Source organism: Squalius cephalus (genome assembly GCF_949319135.1).
Source record: "Squalius cephalus genome assembly, chromosome: 24".
NCBI classification, from domain to species: Eukaryota; Metazoa; Chordata; class Actinopteri; order Cypriniformes; family Leuciscidae; genus Squalius; species Squalius cephalus.
In genome coordinates this window covers 12,903,736-12,920,845 of record NC_137145.1, presented here as the reverse complement: position 1 = coordinate 12,920,845, position 17,110 = coordinate 12,903,736, and the positions used below count along the sequence as shown (strand labels likewise).

At 37.8% G+C, this 17,110-nt stretch overlaps 1 protein-coding gene across 27 annotated transcripts in view; it reads left to right on the top strand.

Moving 5' to 3' along the window:
- dlg2 (discs, large homolog 2) overlaps window positions 1–17,110 on the top strand; it is a gene marked incomplete at its 5' end in the record, with an annotated part of 236,204 nt that overhangs the window by 106,823 nt on the left and 112,271 nt on the right. Inside the window, one exon of one of the 27 annotated variants that reach the window (XM_079860375.1) lies at window positions 12,883–13,008. The exons of the other annotated variants lie outside the window; for them this stretch is intronic. Within the exon in view, the coding sequence (XP_079716501.1) occupies window positions 12,931–13,008 (78 nt within the window). Of the gene's footprint in view, window positions 1–12,882; window positions 13,009–17,110 lie in introns of those variants that run through there. 27 annotated transcript variants of the gene reach the window in all.

Genomic DNA, 17,110 nt, shown 5'->3' with positions numbered 1-17,110 from the left:
GCAGCAGCGTTATTTTAGTATTATGTGTATACTATTATAGTATTTATTAATATTTAGAATTAGCTTTTATTTTTATATTTTCAGCATCTACATAGCGATGCCATACCTCTCACAACAGCCGTATCTCTGTTCATATTCAGCATGAGTGGCACTATTTTGCCGCGGTTGTGTTTCAACAAGTGCAGAATATCAGCCACAGACAGGCATAATTTTCCCAGCGCATGTAACGTGAAGTCAAGGAATTTAAATTTGCTCCATTAGCATACTAATTGTTTTCAGGTCTTCTCATTTTTGTCACATCACTTTAACTAAAGCGCTTATGTCTGTCCTGAAGCATGAGCTTAATGAAATTGGCTCCGGGGTCTTATCTTTTTTAGAGATGAACTCATTAGTCTGTTCATAGACTGTTTTGTTTTGAAGGGGTTTTAGGAGTCAGGTCTTGTGATGTTTCCAATGGCATACACACCTTCACACACTCTCAGGGAGGAAAGATTGAAGAGTGTGTTTGGAGAGTTACAGGAGAGTAGGCTATGTGGTTTTTAAATGTAGTGTGGACAGAAAATAGTCCTTTTCATTGGTTTTGTTTTGCCAGTGTGGGATTTCCTTTCATGAATAGACTCTTTGAGGCCTATTAAGAAGCACTTTACCTTTTTGCTTATTGTCAGCTGCTGCTTAGGTGAGTATATCATTTCTGCACCTCTATCATCAAATATTAGATCATTTAGAAAAAGTTCTAAATATCCTGTTAAATGTATGATAAATTGTGCAACTCAGCTTGGAAGTCACTGTAAAAATATGGTGACAATGTTTCAGGTGTTATGGGATGGCATTCTATACTGTATGTGCTTGTATATTTTACAGTTTATAATCATATATTTCATTATGTGGTAGAATGTTAATATAACAATCTACGGTTTACCTTCAACTATAATCATATGTGATGTGCCATGCAGGGAGTTCTGGGAATGTCCTTTTACTGTTTTTCACTATAAATTATACAATAATTAATAGATTTACTTGCAAAACCATAAATTGTACAGTATAACATATATAATGTGATGTTAAACCATTTAGAATTTTTCACTCTGTATGGTAAGATAATTTACATTTAACCAACTAATAGGGTTTTACAGTAGCATTTTTACAGTTGCATTTTTTTTCTGTAAAAATTACAGTGCCGTTTGGACAGACTCTTGGGGTTATCCGGGGCTCTCCAGCTGGCGGCTGTAACACTGGTAGTACATTGTACATTCTGGTAGAACATTCTCTTTTCTAGCTTTATTATAACTTTAATCATAGAACCTGTCCCTGACCTCAAACTTGTTTTATGGTATGTTTAACAGTTGAATTAGTAAAACATTTTAACAAAGTCTTTATTGAAAATCACTCTGCAGTCTGCAGCCATCTTGAAAGAAAAGAATCTTGTACTTGAATAAGCTGATAGGTGCTTAAATTAAAGGTGGAACTTCCTTATCTACAGTGTATTCACCGCATTGATACTTATGTTTCGTTCTCTTATAATATATCTGTATATGTAATATGTATCTAACCCGTGAGAAGGTGTAGTGTTTTGTCAAAGCAAAAGTATCTTGTTGTTCCTTAGCTCTCTTTCTTTCACACAAATGCTGAGCAAGGTCATTCTTAACCAAAGCAAACATGGCGATATGAATACTAAACTGTCTCCATAATTGTAGATTAAGGAGACTGGGAATTATAAGAGAACATATCTAGGCGCCCTGATCAGTCCTCGCAGACTATTTGAAATGCATCCTTCAAGCCAAATGCAGTTTTGAAAGTAATATGAGTTTTTTTAATGGTGATGAAATGTCTGTTTGGGCCAAATCAATGTTGAAAAGTGAGTATTTTGAACTCTATGCGACTATATTGATTTGTCTCAGTTATTGTAGCAAATCCCAGCATTGATGTTTTATAGACAGCTATTGTGTTCTCCCATCTTAAAGTTTGTCTTCTTTTTTTAAACCCATGAATGCAGTCAGATCGTGGCAGTTGCCTGGTAACAGATGTGCCCGACTGAAATGTTTTTAATAATCAGACCCACGCTTGAGTCTGACCTTGTTATTGTGTGTGTGCGTTTGTGTGTCTGTGTGTGACCTTCACCCTGTATCTCTAATGAGTGTAACTAACTCTAACAGGGTTATGCTGCACTGCAAGTGCTAAATGACAGAGAGAATGTGAAGTGTGTTTTACTGACAGGTTTTCGGAGACCTTCAGGACCCGATGCACAGCACATGTTTATGTTGTTTCTGCTCAGTTGATTATATATCTGCCCACCGTGTCATCCTTTTTAAAAATAAAAAAAACTTGATAGATTGTTGCTTTTTTTTTTCAGAGTAACGGCTACCTGTCCATATTTGTTGATCACATGCTGGGGCATACCATAATGACTTTTAGAAATGACAAAATTCGCCCAGATATTTTAAAGAGGTTTGTTTAATCCTGACCTCAGTGTTAATTAAAAAAAAAAAAAAAACCTAGTCACATTTTACAATCAAGCAGTCAGTTGTTTTCACAGTGGGCTAAACGAACACTTAAACTGTGAAATGAAATCCCACTGTGACTAAGGCTACCTACTTACGGCCACCTTTCAGAAAATGATTGTTTTTTTAATCATTTAAATAATAAAATAATGTATGAATTTATGAATAGCAAATCGTTTATGAATATTCATAACCCAAACCATGCCTGTCACATTCTGTGCACTTGAGCTACTGACAGAAAGTAAACTCCCTCTGAAGAGAAGTTGTCTTGGGAAAAAAAATCATAAATGTCTGAACAACAGTGTTATTTTATTTATTTATCATCAAAATGATATAACTACATAAGCGTGATGCATTGCAGACTGACATTCCAGTTTGATTCCTTACTATTTAGTGTTAGGTACTGAACATTTTAATGATCCAAATTAAGATTATAACATTTTTAACCAAAGCGTGTGGATGTAACTGTATTTAACACTGTAAATCAGAAATGGCAGCTGTTTTCTCCTGCTGTGTAAACGCAGCCACTATTCAGATCTTTTTCTTTTTTTTTTCCATATCACATTACACTGTTCTGGTGAAAAATAAGAGGACTGTAGGTCTTCTAAGGTCCAAATCTCTTCCTGTCCTCAACCTTTTCTGACTTGAGAGCTCTTATCTGCCTCATTCCCCTTCTGCTGCTGTGCACTGCTGTGCTGTTACACTTCCTGATTTGTCAGAGTGTCTAAAGTCTCGTCCGCCTTTAATCTCCCAGAGTGCACCTGGAAACTCAAGTTTAGCTTGATCAGTGCACACCTCACAGCTTTGTTAAAGCGAGAAATGTATTGTACAATGCACTTAAAACTATTTCCCAGCCACAGTATCTGCTTTTAACAATGAGTCATTGGTAGTTTATATAGAGCACATGAGTCTTTCCTGTGGTTCAGGTGATTGCTGGGGATGGGCTGTTGCATTGGTGATATAACTCAGTTTTAGTGCACTTTAAAGCAGCTCAGTCACTGGCTGAGAGAGAGAAAGAGCACTCCTGGGTCCCTCTGAGACAGATCGTTTGTGTAAAGTACACAAACGATGGCATTGCAGCACCATGGAGAGCTCCGTGTACATATGCATGTTGGCATCTTAAAGTGGCTTCCCAGTGCTTTCTTTCAAACCTGACAGGGCACAATAACACACTGCAATTAACACCCCAAATTACCCACTACTGGCTGGAAACCAAGAGAGAGGAGCAGTCGGAAGGAGAAGACAGCGAAAACTGGAAGGGAGGGCAATGGAGGTTGCGTTTCAGGCAGAATCCATTACACAATAAGGCCTCTAGAGAAATTGATTTGCTATTAGAGGGTAAATGCATATGGCAGGCGGTGGGAGATTTCCTGGAAGGGGCAGATTCCGAGCCCTCTTCCCGTGATCCTTTACAAAACCTTGATGGAACTGCCATCCGCAAAATTGTGTCTAATTTGATGTTGATATTTCAGCATGCACTGAATAAAAGTATACCTTCTGCTCTTCCATTTGAGATGGATCAAAAGCAATTTAAAGAGAAGCGTCTCATTTGAGGCTCTTTCCATCTGTTTCCTGTTAACACTTGCGGAGGGAGGCAGAATTATGTCCCTCTCACATGTTTCACGAACATTTGCCAATGCGTTAAACTCTTTGGGGCATCAATTTTACAAAATGTTTGACTTTGACCTACTTTGTCATTGACTTTTTGAAGGGCAGAGCAGACAATGATTACTAAACATTTGGTATGACGTATCATTGCGTGAATGGTGCTGTTGTATAAAGATAGAGATCAAATTGAGATACAGATTTCTCGAGTTCAGTTTCGGTTATAATCACAATCTTAAAAAAAAAAATATATATATATATATATATCATAAAAATTCATATAAACTGCCGTTGAAAAGTTCTGGGGCCGGTAAGATTTTTTTAATGTTTTTGAATGAAATCTCTTATGCTCACCAAGGCTGCATATATTTGATCAAAAATATAGTAAAAATAGTAATAGTATGAAATATTACAATGTAAAATAACTGTTTTCTGTTTTGATATATTTTTTTTTAAATGTAATTTATGAATTTTCAGCAGCCAGTCTTTTTTATTTAGCTTTAATTAATTTGTATTTTTTTAAGCAATTTTATTTTTAAATTAAATTTATCAGTTTTAGTATTATTTCTTATTTAAATTAGTTGCCAAGGCTACATTCCTAATTTTGCATCATTTCTAATTAAACAACTTTTCTTTAGGCAACATTTCTAATTTAAGCTCAAGTTTTTTTCTTCTAATATTTATATTTTAATGTATTTCAGCTTTATTTAAATTAACCAAAAATATTGTTTAATAATTTTAGTTATATTTTTAGTTAATAAAAATACTGTTTTGTAAAGGTCTTTACTGCAATTTTTTTAAAGTGTTCATTTCTTTCAAAAACTTTTGAATGGTTGTTTATATATACAGTATATATTTTTGTGTATTTTTAATATTTGAAAGTATATTATTATTTTTTATGTCCACTGCTTTTTCTTCTTTGCAGTTGGCTCCTAGTGCTATACGGTCACAGTGTTAGATGCAAATTGAGAAGGTGTTATAGGCAGGACAGTAGGGGGTAAGAGGGACCTGTCGGAGTACGAGCTACAGATGACTTTGATGTGGACCTCTGTCAGAGCCTCTGCCCTTTATGTGGGCCAGGAATCTGTCCAGCCCACTGTATGTTCCTCATGCATACCAACACATCTATGACTGAACATACATTGTTCATTAAAGGTGCACTAAGTAACTTTTTTATCTTAACCGAACAGCTTCGGAGTCATTGGAATAGTTATATGACTTGTTTCGGGTTGAATGGTGGTCGTCGCGCATCCCCCGAGCGCCTGTGAGCGGAAAAACCACCCTTGCAACTTTGGGCCGGCGGGTCGCGTCAGGAAGTATCGCGTGATATCAGGTCTCGCGATGTAACAAATTGCTTTACGGCACTGCACACAAAGCTAGGAAAGCTTTGTCGGAGGACGAAAGAAAGGAAACGGCAGACTGACCGAGCAAGGAGTCAGACTCGAGTAAATATCGTTCTTGTTGATGGACTAGTAGACATCTTCAGAGGTTATCTGTGCCTGTTCGATGTCCGACGCTTTGTAACGCGTTCTGTCAGGAGGAGAAATAGGGATAGCTCACAGATGAAGTTATTACCGAGAGCCAGACAGACTCACGGAGGCGATTGGCATCTCACAACTTGCACTTTATTCCGCAGTCGAACTCGTGTAACTGTCTGTCACCCGTTCTACCATCCACATCTTTACTTGATAAACAAAAGTAGGATAAGAATGAGCATCAAACTGAAATAACCCGCATAGGGGTGTTCGAGGTGCACATACAATACAGACTGCCGACGACAGTTCAACAGGGCACGCGCGGCTCTTAAAGGGGCCACACCTTATTTCCACTCATTACAGCTTCCATCCTATTGAACAGGTACCGGTATAGAGGGCGGAAGGGATCCGGCCGTGAGTGCAGAGACGGCTCTGCGCGAGTGCTATTTACGACAGTAACGTTAAATACAAGTACTCCACAGCGACTCTAGGGGTCGCTGTTTGACAAAAACGGAAAGCTGCATAGTGTGCCTTTAATGCACATATGTATTTAGGACAGGACTTAATTTTATACCTAAATATTTGATTGTATTGTGAAAAGTGGGTGTGGTCTCTCTTTTAAAAAAAATAAAATAAGAGGGCTTAGTTTTGTAATTTGTTACAACACCTTTTTTTTTTTTTTTGGAGGGGGGGGGGATCAGGAATGTGTATTGAGAAAGTAAATAGTATCTATTTGATCGTGTCTTATATTTGTTTGATTATTTATAATTTCAGATGGGAATATGTCAGCTACACAGGCCATGGTTACGTTGCCATGATTCATCCTTGACATGACGTAACTCTGCATGTGGTGGACACGCAGCCATGTCTATAGAGTCAAGGTCATGATGTGGCTCCGTAATTTAACTGGGATCAATAGGATCGTATGGCTGTGTGATTCTGACTGCCTGACTCTGCTGAGAGACAAATACTGATCTGAATGTGTGTCCTCTTACTATAAAACTGCAAAATACACACATTTTAATCTTATTCTTACAACCTTTCGAGTACAAACAATCTGATCCATCTGCCAACAGTAATAACTGTGGGATTACCTAATGTTAATGCCCACTAATCTTTCTTTCTTTCTTTCTTTCTTTCTTTAGATGCACATGCTTAGTGCCTCTTTTGGTTTCATCATTTCCTCAGGGCTCTGTCATGTGAAGGCGTACAGCCACATTTTCTACTGCCATCTCAGTGACTATCACCTTCAGATGAAATGTGATTGATTTCAGCATTTCGGCCATGAGTGACATATCTGAGCGAGAAATGATTTTACCCTTTCAGAAAGGGAAAAACTGTTTTCTGGATGCATGCTTTGAATCTTAATGTGTTTGTGTGTACAGTCGGATTGTGATTGTTGAGGGGTGTGATAAGTGCTTAGAATGTATTTTCAGGATGAATTATGTAATATATTATATATGCATCCTTGTTTCTTATTCTCAACAGAACGGCCATTTCAGCCGCCGTCCACATTCATGCTTGTTCCTGAAACAGCCCTGAACTTATTATTAAACAAGTTGTGGTCTCAAAGCCACTATCCCAATTTGACTTACTCCATAAAGCCTTGTTTAATGGACAGTGTCTGATTGAATGACCCCTCAGTCTGCTGCTTCTGATGGTCTCTGTGTTGATGATGGAGTGTAGGGTCCTCTGACTCACTAAGAGAATCAACAATGGTGTACCGCTGGTTTCTTACGCACATTCCCTCTGGGGTAGACCTATTATTTAGAGAATGCAATGCCCCTCGGCCTATTTCCTAGACATGAGCGGGCAGTGCAAGGAAATATCCCTGTGTATACGGAGCTCCCTGGTGTGCAAAAATCAATAGCTGCTGCAACGCATGCAGTCTGAAAAATGCACTACTGTAGCCCATCTATTACAGATGCGCCGCAGGATAATCAAAGCCAGATCTGATAATGAAGGAGCTCTGCAAAGGCAAGCATATTTCAGCACCAGTTGAAACGAAAATGAAGTTTCCAATGGACCATAATTTATGTATCAAACTTGTCATTTGATAAATAAGTGTGATTTGCCTAGAGCAAGATTTATATTTCATTGTACCATACAAGTTCCACTCAAAACTTTCTTATTACTATAGCTAACATTACAACAACAGAATATCTTGGTTCTGTGAAACATAGCAAAACCAATGTTACTCACGTATAGAGCAAACACAATACTACCCTGGCTTCTGTTTTCAGGCCTTCCCGCTTAGCTTTTCTAATATTAAAGGCATAGTTCACCCCAAAATGAAAATTCTGTCATCATTTACTCATTTCAAGTTGTTCCAAACCTGTATAAATTTCTTTCACCAGAACAAAGAAACTTGAAACAAACAACTTGAGGTGCGTAAATGATGACAGAATCTTTATTTTTGGGTGAACTTTCCCTTTAACACAGGCCCTGAAGCTCTTGCCTGATCATAACCTTGTTTTTCCAGTGATATTCCTTTTCTCTTTTGTAATGTCTCTCCGCTATCTCTCTTTCTATAGTCTTTCTTTAAATCTCCCTTTTGCTCACTCTCTCTCCTCCCCCATCATGAGTGGACACGACCCCTACTGCTGATTGGCTGCAAGTGTGTTGTGGTGCTTGGTCTGAACCACTCATCAGCATTTCTGAGAAATCACTTACTGCACCTTTAAGAAAGTAAAAGTTGCATGTACACTACTGTAAAGTGTAGTTATTTCTTGTGAATGTGATGCATATATACCAGAGTTCCTTAACAATATTCTCTAATCAGCTTGCGTCGGAGGAGAATCAAGAGCTCTTTACTCTGCTCAGTCCTTGAATTATGTAACAATCATAATAATATGTAGCAGTTAGAATGTGAATTGAAGATGAAGTGCAGTAGTTATGTAACAAGCACAAGGTGTACAGGTGCGTCATTTAGCAAAATAGAGCCGTTTATTGATTCAATGCAGGAGAGATTTATTGCCTCAAATTCAATTTATTCTCAGTTATTATTCCTGCTTAGATGCCACTGTTTATTCTTTAGCTATAGAAACCCACAGGTTGATTAGATTTAATATCTGCTATACTTTTTAGTAATCATGAGGATATGGGGTCGAATCATGCCTAGCTCTCAGCTATAAACCCGCTTGATTAATCTCCTTATTTGAGAAGAGAATTTCACAATTTCACAGCTTTAATTTGTGTAAATATTTAACTGAATTAGAATTTGATGTATGAACCTGGAGCTATACATGTGGCTTTCTTCACATTCTCATGTATTCATTATCTTGAAACATGAGAAAGAAAATGTACTTGTAAAACTGTACCCAGCACAGAATAGCCTATTTATTCCTGCTCAATAACGTGTTCTGTTGTGCCCCTTATTATATCTCATTAGAACTCTCTGCTATATTTTTCTATGCATGTGGCTTTTTTTGCCACTCCTTTAATGTGTTTTGCGTCTTTAAGGCGTACTCCAATGTTTTTGTACAGCTCCATGCTGTTGAAAGAACATCAGTGAGTAACATCATGAGTCAAGGCTTCCGTAACTCTGTAGCGCCTCCACTCACCCCCACACGGGACGAATCATAGCCCTCCTTCATTGTTGATCCCACACCACCCTCATGTTAACATTTTGACGTATTTGCTGGCTGAAAGAGCTCACTCTGCCTGCTCAGATCTCAGTGCTCCCATTTTGATGTAGTAGAATTAACTTTTTACCACCATAATGTACATTTAGCCTGAAAAGGTTTTGATTCAGATTTACTATTATCATCAATAGATGATCTGATGGCTTTTATCAGTGCATCCAGGACTGTGAGCTACTCTAGGAATGGTTGAAAGAACCTCTGGGATTTCAGAGGCTATGTTCATTTACTTTTGCTGATGAGTGCATTTCTGTGAATGTGTGACGTTGTCAGCGAAGACGTTCGGTGATGTTGAAATGGAGCTCATTTGCAGCGTGTGAAAACGCATGCTGGGGTGTGATGGGAAGCGGAAGGAAGAATAATGAAATCTCTCCTCCTGCCGTAATACTCGCACTTAGAAGATCAGTGTGAAATATGAGTGTCTTACAAGTATGAGGGCTGACCATTGATCTGTGTGTCAACTGGGTGTTAAAAATGATAGCTCTTGAAAAATGTAAAGCATTCTTATTAGAACTTAGCAGTACAAAAACATTACCAAATGATGTTTAATCATTATAGACAAGTACAATTTTTAACTTATCATGACTTCATGGCTTCATCCAATGATTTAGCAGAGGTTTCATGGTTTGATTACAAACAGTACAATCAATATACGGTACAACATGATAAAAAGAGGGTCTCTTATGCACACCAAGGCTGCAATTATTTAAACAAAAATATTGTCACATGATCCTTCAGAATTCATTCTAATATGCTAATTTGATGATCAAGATTATTTTTATTTATCAGTGTTGAAAACAGTTGTGCTGCTTAACGTGTTTGTGGAAACCGTTGATTCTTTGTTGAATGGAAAGTTCAAAAGAACAGCATTTATTTTAAATAGAAATCTTGTCTTTACTATCACTTTTGATCAATTTACTGCATCCTTGCTAAATATTAATTTCCTTTAAAAACAATTACCCCAAAATTTTGAATGGTAGAATAAGCCATTCCTAGGAGGTAAATATTATTTCTCAGTGGTTGCTAATAGCTCAGGAGATTTTGTCCAAACTTTAGACTTGTCCACACTAATACATTTTCGTTTGAAAATGCATATTTTTTTATTCGTTTTGGCCGTCTGTCCACATTGAGACAGAGTTTTTGTCCTGCGAAAATTGACTTTTTTGAAAACACTTTTTCAAGTGGATAAATTTGAAAACGATATTCGAAAATGATGAAGCCTTTATAGTCATGTGACTCATATTGTATCGATAGATATGTATGCTTATACCACTATTGTGTCAGTTATGTGCTATTCATTTTCACACTGTTGCTAAAGATATGTTACTTTGTACACTCTTCATATCTCAGTCCTGGAAAGAAGACAGAAAATGTACTCGCAATTGCTGTCCTGCTGCAAAACATGAGAGCAGTTGCATTTTAGACCAAACATATAATGGTGACTGAATGGACGCATCAGTGAATGGTGAGATATTTTGCTAAACAAAAATGATTCTACCAGGAGTATAGCATGAAAACTTTGTCTGTCCTGTCCATATCATCTCAGGGAGCTTTTTAGCTTTCTAATCTTGCTAAGTTACTAAGTAACTTGCTAAGGTACTAAGTAAGCCAGAACCAACTGAGGATGTCAGGTTACCTAAAATGATATCATGTTGTGTCCTCAACAAGCTGGTAACATTACTAGGGGTTCCACCTAGACTGGGTAAACCCAGCCTGATCTGCCGGCGATTTGATTTCGCCCTGCAGCTCAGGCTGGAAACCTGTACATTTATCTCTGCTGCTTCTTTTACAAATTTGCGGGAACCAATCACAAACTGGCTTATCCACCTGGCGCGCTATTGGCGGGTTTAATCCAGTACAATTCCAGAGCCGTTACAGCTCTGTCCAATTCCTTTTAACCTCTCGACGATGCTCAATGGCTTCTTTTTAGAAAACAAATCGCTCGAGTGGGTGTAAATACCACTAACTTTCATGTTTTTTTTTTGCATAACCTGCAAAAATCGCTCGATTCCATTGCTGCTTCTGCAAACTGCTGATCAACACGTTTGGTTACACATTTCCTGCCTGGAGTTTTCGCGTCGCTCTGCAAAGTACATGGTCTGATTGGTTGAAGGACTATCCAATTGCGTACAGTCATTTGAGCAATAGAAAATACGTATCAGACACCCCAGACCACGTTCAATCTTAAAGATTGAGCTTGGTCTTGTGATAGCCAGACTAAGTTTCCCCCAGACTAACACAAAATGACAGACATCGTAACTTCGTAGCTTATGCAGCCGGAATTACACTGTAAAATTTGAGTGCTCTCATGGCAGCTCTCAATAAAGCAACTTAACACAAATTACACATCATAAGAGCTAACAGTATTTGACACAAATATGAAATGAACAAATATGCAATAACAACTCTTGTTAAATACTCACTGTGAAAGTCATAGTGATTCCTTTTCTTCACTAAATGATACCTGGTGAGTCAGACCTAACGATGCTGGGTTACATTGAGAAAAGAAAAAAAGTACAAAAAAATGCTTTTTTTTTTTTTTTTTTTTTTTTTTTTGCAAGGCTTGTTCGGCAAACACAGATTTTTCACTTCTACTTGATGGATTGACTGAACACAATATTTTGAATATTTTTGTTAAATTTTACCTTCAGACTTTAAGCTAAAATTACCACAATGCATATTTTTGTTTGGGGATAATTAATTGAAAGCAATTTGTTGAGTCAATATTTAATTGTCAGTTTCCAAATTTTTTCAAAGAATGTCAGGAACCAAACAACATTGGAGCCCATTGACTCATTGTATTTAAAAACAAAACAAAAAAAAAAACACTTTTCATCATTCCACAGAAGAAAGGGGTGAGTAAATGATGTTAGAGTTTCCATTTTTGGGTGAACTTTACCTTTAATTAGATCTTGTTTGTGTTTTTTTGTTCTTTCCAACACAATTTAAGTTGCTTGTTGTCGAATTACAGTACATGATACAATTATAGGTAGATTCCTGCATTATGTTCAGTGACAGTAGCGGTCTCACGAAGATGTGAATTTGAGCAAAGCATTTCAGAAGTGTGAGGGATACAACTCATGTTTATCCTAACCGATGGCATAGACAGATTGTGTTTTTGGTCCCAGAGGAACCTCAGGAGTGTTAGATGATTTAGCCCAGTAGCTTGGGGAACCACATTCATCTCTCACACAGCCAGAAGAGCCCCTGAACCAGGCCCAGGCAGACTCATGTACTACTCCTCAGTGACAAGGGGGCTGTAGTGGCCCAGGGTCGCCCATTCTGTTAGCACAGATTCAGATCATGCACACGATACCGTCAAGGAGAAAACCTACTGCTCGGACCTCCAACTGACAATATGTAAATAAACCTGCAGACAAGAGAATGAAATCAGTGAGATGTTAATGAGAAAGAGAGTGCATGTAAGATTTGCGACTTCTCTGAGCAGTCTGTGTCTCTTTTTGCCCTCCCTCCTTCTCTCTCACCTGCTCTAGGCTGAGTGTGTGTGTGTGTGTGTGTGTAGATTATTACAGAGGGGGGAGGAGTGTGAAGAGCATCTCTCTCTCTCTCTCTCTCTCTCTCTCTCTCTCTCTCTCTCTCTCTCTCTCTCTCTCTCTCTCTCTCTCTCTCTCTCTCTCTGACGCTGTGGCTGGTGACTCTTCCACAGTGTTTACTCATAATTCATACGGAGAGATTCCGCTCAGCCACACTATGTTTGCCTCCATTTGGTACGCCAAGAAGCTGGGACGCAGACTGCTTCAGAATGCTAGGAAGGCTAAAATGCAGAAGGTAGGTGTGGGAGATTTTCATTTACTCCTCGTAGAGTTCACTCTGAAGAATATTACCTTGTTTGAAGTACTTCTTAATCCAGATTGTTTAACAAAAGGTGGATTTGTGGTTGAAGTATCATTAGTGTGAATATTGTTGTCAGGTTTGTCGTTTATATTCATTAAAGTTTGTTAATGCTAAAAAGCGGTTGAGATTGAGTACCCCCACCCCGCCAGATCTAATTTTCAGCGTCTTATAGTGGAAGTAATATAACAACGTTGTATCCCATTATCTTAACTTCAGATTGCTTTACAAAGCATTAATAATGATCTGTATCATTCTCATTAAACTGCAGAAAATCCTCTTAACCTGCTGTCCTCCTGTTATCGTCGTGTTTACCACGCTGTACCATCTGGGAAGTTGACCAGTGTGTCCCTTTCTCTTTCTCACTCTTTCTCTCCCTCTGCCGACTCTCGCAGTCTTGAGATGTTCAGCACCATATCCGAGTTGTCCTAACCTAGCCTGTCTGCTTTTCATTTTATACTAGTCCTGTTTCTGACAGGCTCACTTCAATTCTAATTTTTCTCTGTCTCTCAGTTATCAGTTACTAAAGGTGTGGGATTTGAATGCGACAGGTATTACCTGCATGCTTGGTGTGCAAATGGTCTGGGTTGGAATTTTTTATGGGGGGAATCTCCCAATGTATGTCCAGAGTGTATGTCTGTTGTGAGATATTATTACCATTTAAATAACTTTTTGTCCAATTTAATACATTTTAAAATGTAATATATTCCTGTGATGGTAGAGGTGAATTTTTAGCTGCCATTACTCCAGTCTTCACTGTTACATTTTCATTCAAAAATCTTTCTAATTCGCTGAATTGCTGCTCAAGAAACATTTATTACTATTATCAATAGCCGCTTTTCCACCATTGGGCCGAACAATGGTAAGAAACGGTTTCAGTTATTAGTGATGCACCGGTCATGATTTTTCATGATTTTTTTTTTTACAAGCAAACTGGCCGATTCCGATTTCCAGTTTTATTTTCTTTAAGCAACAAACAAGAAAGAATAGAAGATAAACAATATGTTTATTTGGTATTTAAAAGGCCAAATTGGTTTTTGGCTATTGAAAACAATAACTGTAACCATCTGGAATTAACGGCAATAACTGCGCATTAAGCACATTATAGATACTGACACTAACATTTTTTTTTTTAATTTGGGTTAAACTTGAAAGTACATAAAACTAGCCTTAAATTCAAACATTAACTGTAACCATATGAAATGCAGCAACTGCATAGTTCTGCAACCCTAACAACACAATCAACACACATTCAGCAATCCAAACAAAGATGTTAGGCTACTTAATCAGCATTCATTCAGCATTTGTTTTTGTTTTTAAATTCGGTGTAAAGAAAAAATGTCTTTACCAGTGAAATTAAATAAAACCAAAATAAATAAATAATTCCAAAATGTTAAATCAAATAATGTGTAGTGCAACGTGTAAAACAAAGATGCTACAGCAGGTGCTTTTTAAATCAAATTAACTCAATGTAATTTTAAGGTACAATAAAAATGTTCATCTTATACAGAACTGAGGTTTAGCCTACTTCTAGCTTTTCAAAACTGCATCCAAGTTCTTCTTTACAAAAATAAGTATTTCAGCTTTAATTGTCACAAGTTAGTCTGTTTCGTTTCTTATCCAACACACAAGAAGCTGAGGCAAACAAACGTTCACTGTCTACGCTAGTGCGGGGCGCGGACAAATACACTTGCGCAACTTCAGCGAGTGCTGGAAAGCGGCTCTTATTTGTGCGCCAGTTCACTAACGGCTGTTCGCTTCTTGGTATCTGTGCCTCAGACAGGTAGCTCTGCATGACATGTTTGCGAATGATAATGTAGTCTGTGCACGCAGGCGCACTTCCGGAAAAATCGTCCGAAAAAAAAAAAAAAAAACGGTTCCGATTTATGACTGGTCAACCGGTGCATCCCTATCAGTTTTATTTCCACTTGAGCTTGGTACGGCATGGCACGATTAATAACCGTTCATGGCCCGGAATTGTCTGTTCGTAAAGACCTGCCCCCTTTAGTTTCTGTTGTCTGACAAGCCATGCCTCTCTCACGCCACACATCATGTTCTCACGCAGTGAAGAATACATCGCGGAGCAAAGAAGACACTGACAACAGTCAGGACAGACAGGACTTTTGATATGAAACAAAGTCTCAACTTTCAAATTTGGTCATCTTTTAAAGAAATTTAAAGTTTTGTGGCTCTTTAATGTGTCGTGACAGACCGCTATAGCGCCTCATTTAAAGCTGCTTGTTAACCGATCATCTCTTTCTTCTAGTTAATTTATAGCATCAAATAAACATGAATGACCATCAGAAGGAATGTTGTTTCAACCGCTGAAAGACGTCAGTACACGCCGATTTTTAACTTCAACTCCACCGACGTTAATCTACTAACTCTCCTGACTGCTTTGTCATGCAAAATGGCGGATTTGGCGGATGTTGGATTAGTGGATTAGTATTGGTCAGATCGCTTGTCAATCAAAATTCTCAGAACAGTTGGCTGAACCGTGCTGGTAGAATACATGTAGTGACATCGCCACACAGGATTGGTCACTTGTCTGTTCTCTGTAGCTGGCAAAGCGCCCTATACTAGAGTGAAGTAAACACAAGTTAATCAAATTAAAAAAAGATCTAATCATCCTCCATAACGAGGTCGCTATTTACATCTTTATATCGTCTGTAAAGTCTTACGTTGCAGAGGCAACAACTGATGCATTTGTATTACATTCCAAAGAGTCTCCATTATCAGCCTCACAGTTCCAATCTGTGCCGGATCGGCACGGAATGGAACAGTTAAGCAATGAGAACGGTTTGGCCCAATGATGGAAAAGCTGAATGATGGAAGTTGTGCTGCTTAAACCTTGCTATTTGTTTGTTGCAGTGTAAACTTTACTATCATTTAAAAGTATCAATTTCTTATAAAAACTTTTGAACTGTAATATATAAATATATTTTTGTTTAAAGAAAATTTTAGGACCATTACATTTTTTTGCATTGTTACAGTACACTATTTTCATGACATTTAATCTATGTACATTCTCCCCATATTTCTGTATTGATTTAATACTTTTGTTTGTATTTTTAGTAGTTTTAGTAGTTTTTATGTTCATTCTCAGTGATGTTAATTTGTATTCTCAGTTACTGCAATACAGGCTTTTAATTGAACTCAGCATAAATGGAAAACAGCACATCATTTTTAAATAATATATCATATTTTACCACATTAAAGTAATGTGAATTTCTGTTGTGAGACCTTTCAAGGACAATGTAAGGATAGTGAAAATAATGTCAAATGGCCCTAAAGTGGGTTATTCAAAATAAAAAAGATTCACTCCCTTTGGTTACCTTTGTGTGTTTTTAGTGCAGGTTTTGTTCTTCATTTGAACATCCAGCAAAGTGCTGCCTAGCAACCCATAACCTAGTGTTTAGGTGAAGGAATCCTGTATCTGTTTTTTTTTTTTTTTAAACACATGCATGTTTATATGATCAAGCCTCTGAAGTGAGGACAGAAGAGGAAGAAATTGACTTATGCTGACAAACCAAAGACACACATCCCCCATTCTGGAACTGTATGTCCACAACAGCAGAACGTGGGCGAATGCTGATGACCGTAGGCCACATAAGGACACCAAGAAACTTACTCTAACTAGTAACTACCTTGAAACCATCTGCATCAGTTAATAGTACTGAAATATGCTTTACTCTGCCACTGATAAACAAATCATTTGGTGGGGGGTGGGGTGCTTAAATGACATGAAAATGATGTCACAGTGCAAATATCGTAATGGTCCTAAAATATGCTTCAAGCTAAATATGTATTATTTAATGGTTAGGGTAAGGTTTAGGTGGTATTTAATCTTGACATTTTCTTGGTTCAGAAATTCACTTCATGGTTGTATTGATTTCTGTTTTGGCAGGAGGGTTTCACACCCTGCTCACCTGTCTGCCTGTGCTGGCACTGTTTCACACTCTCCAGCAGAGGCTTCATCACTGAAGTTACTTTGAGATTGGTTTCATCTGTCCACAGGTCTTTAAAGGAACCTGTTTCT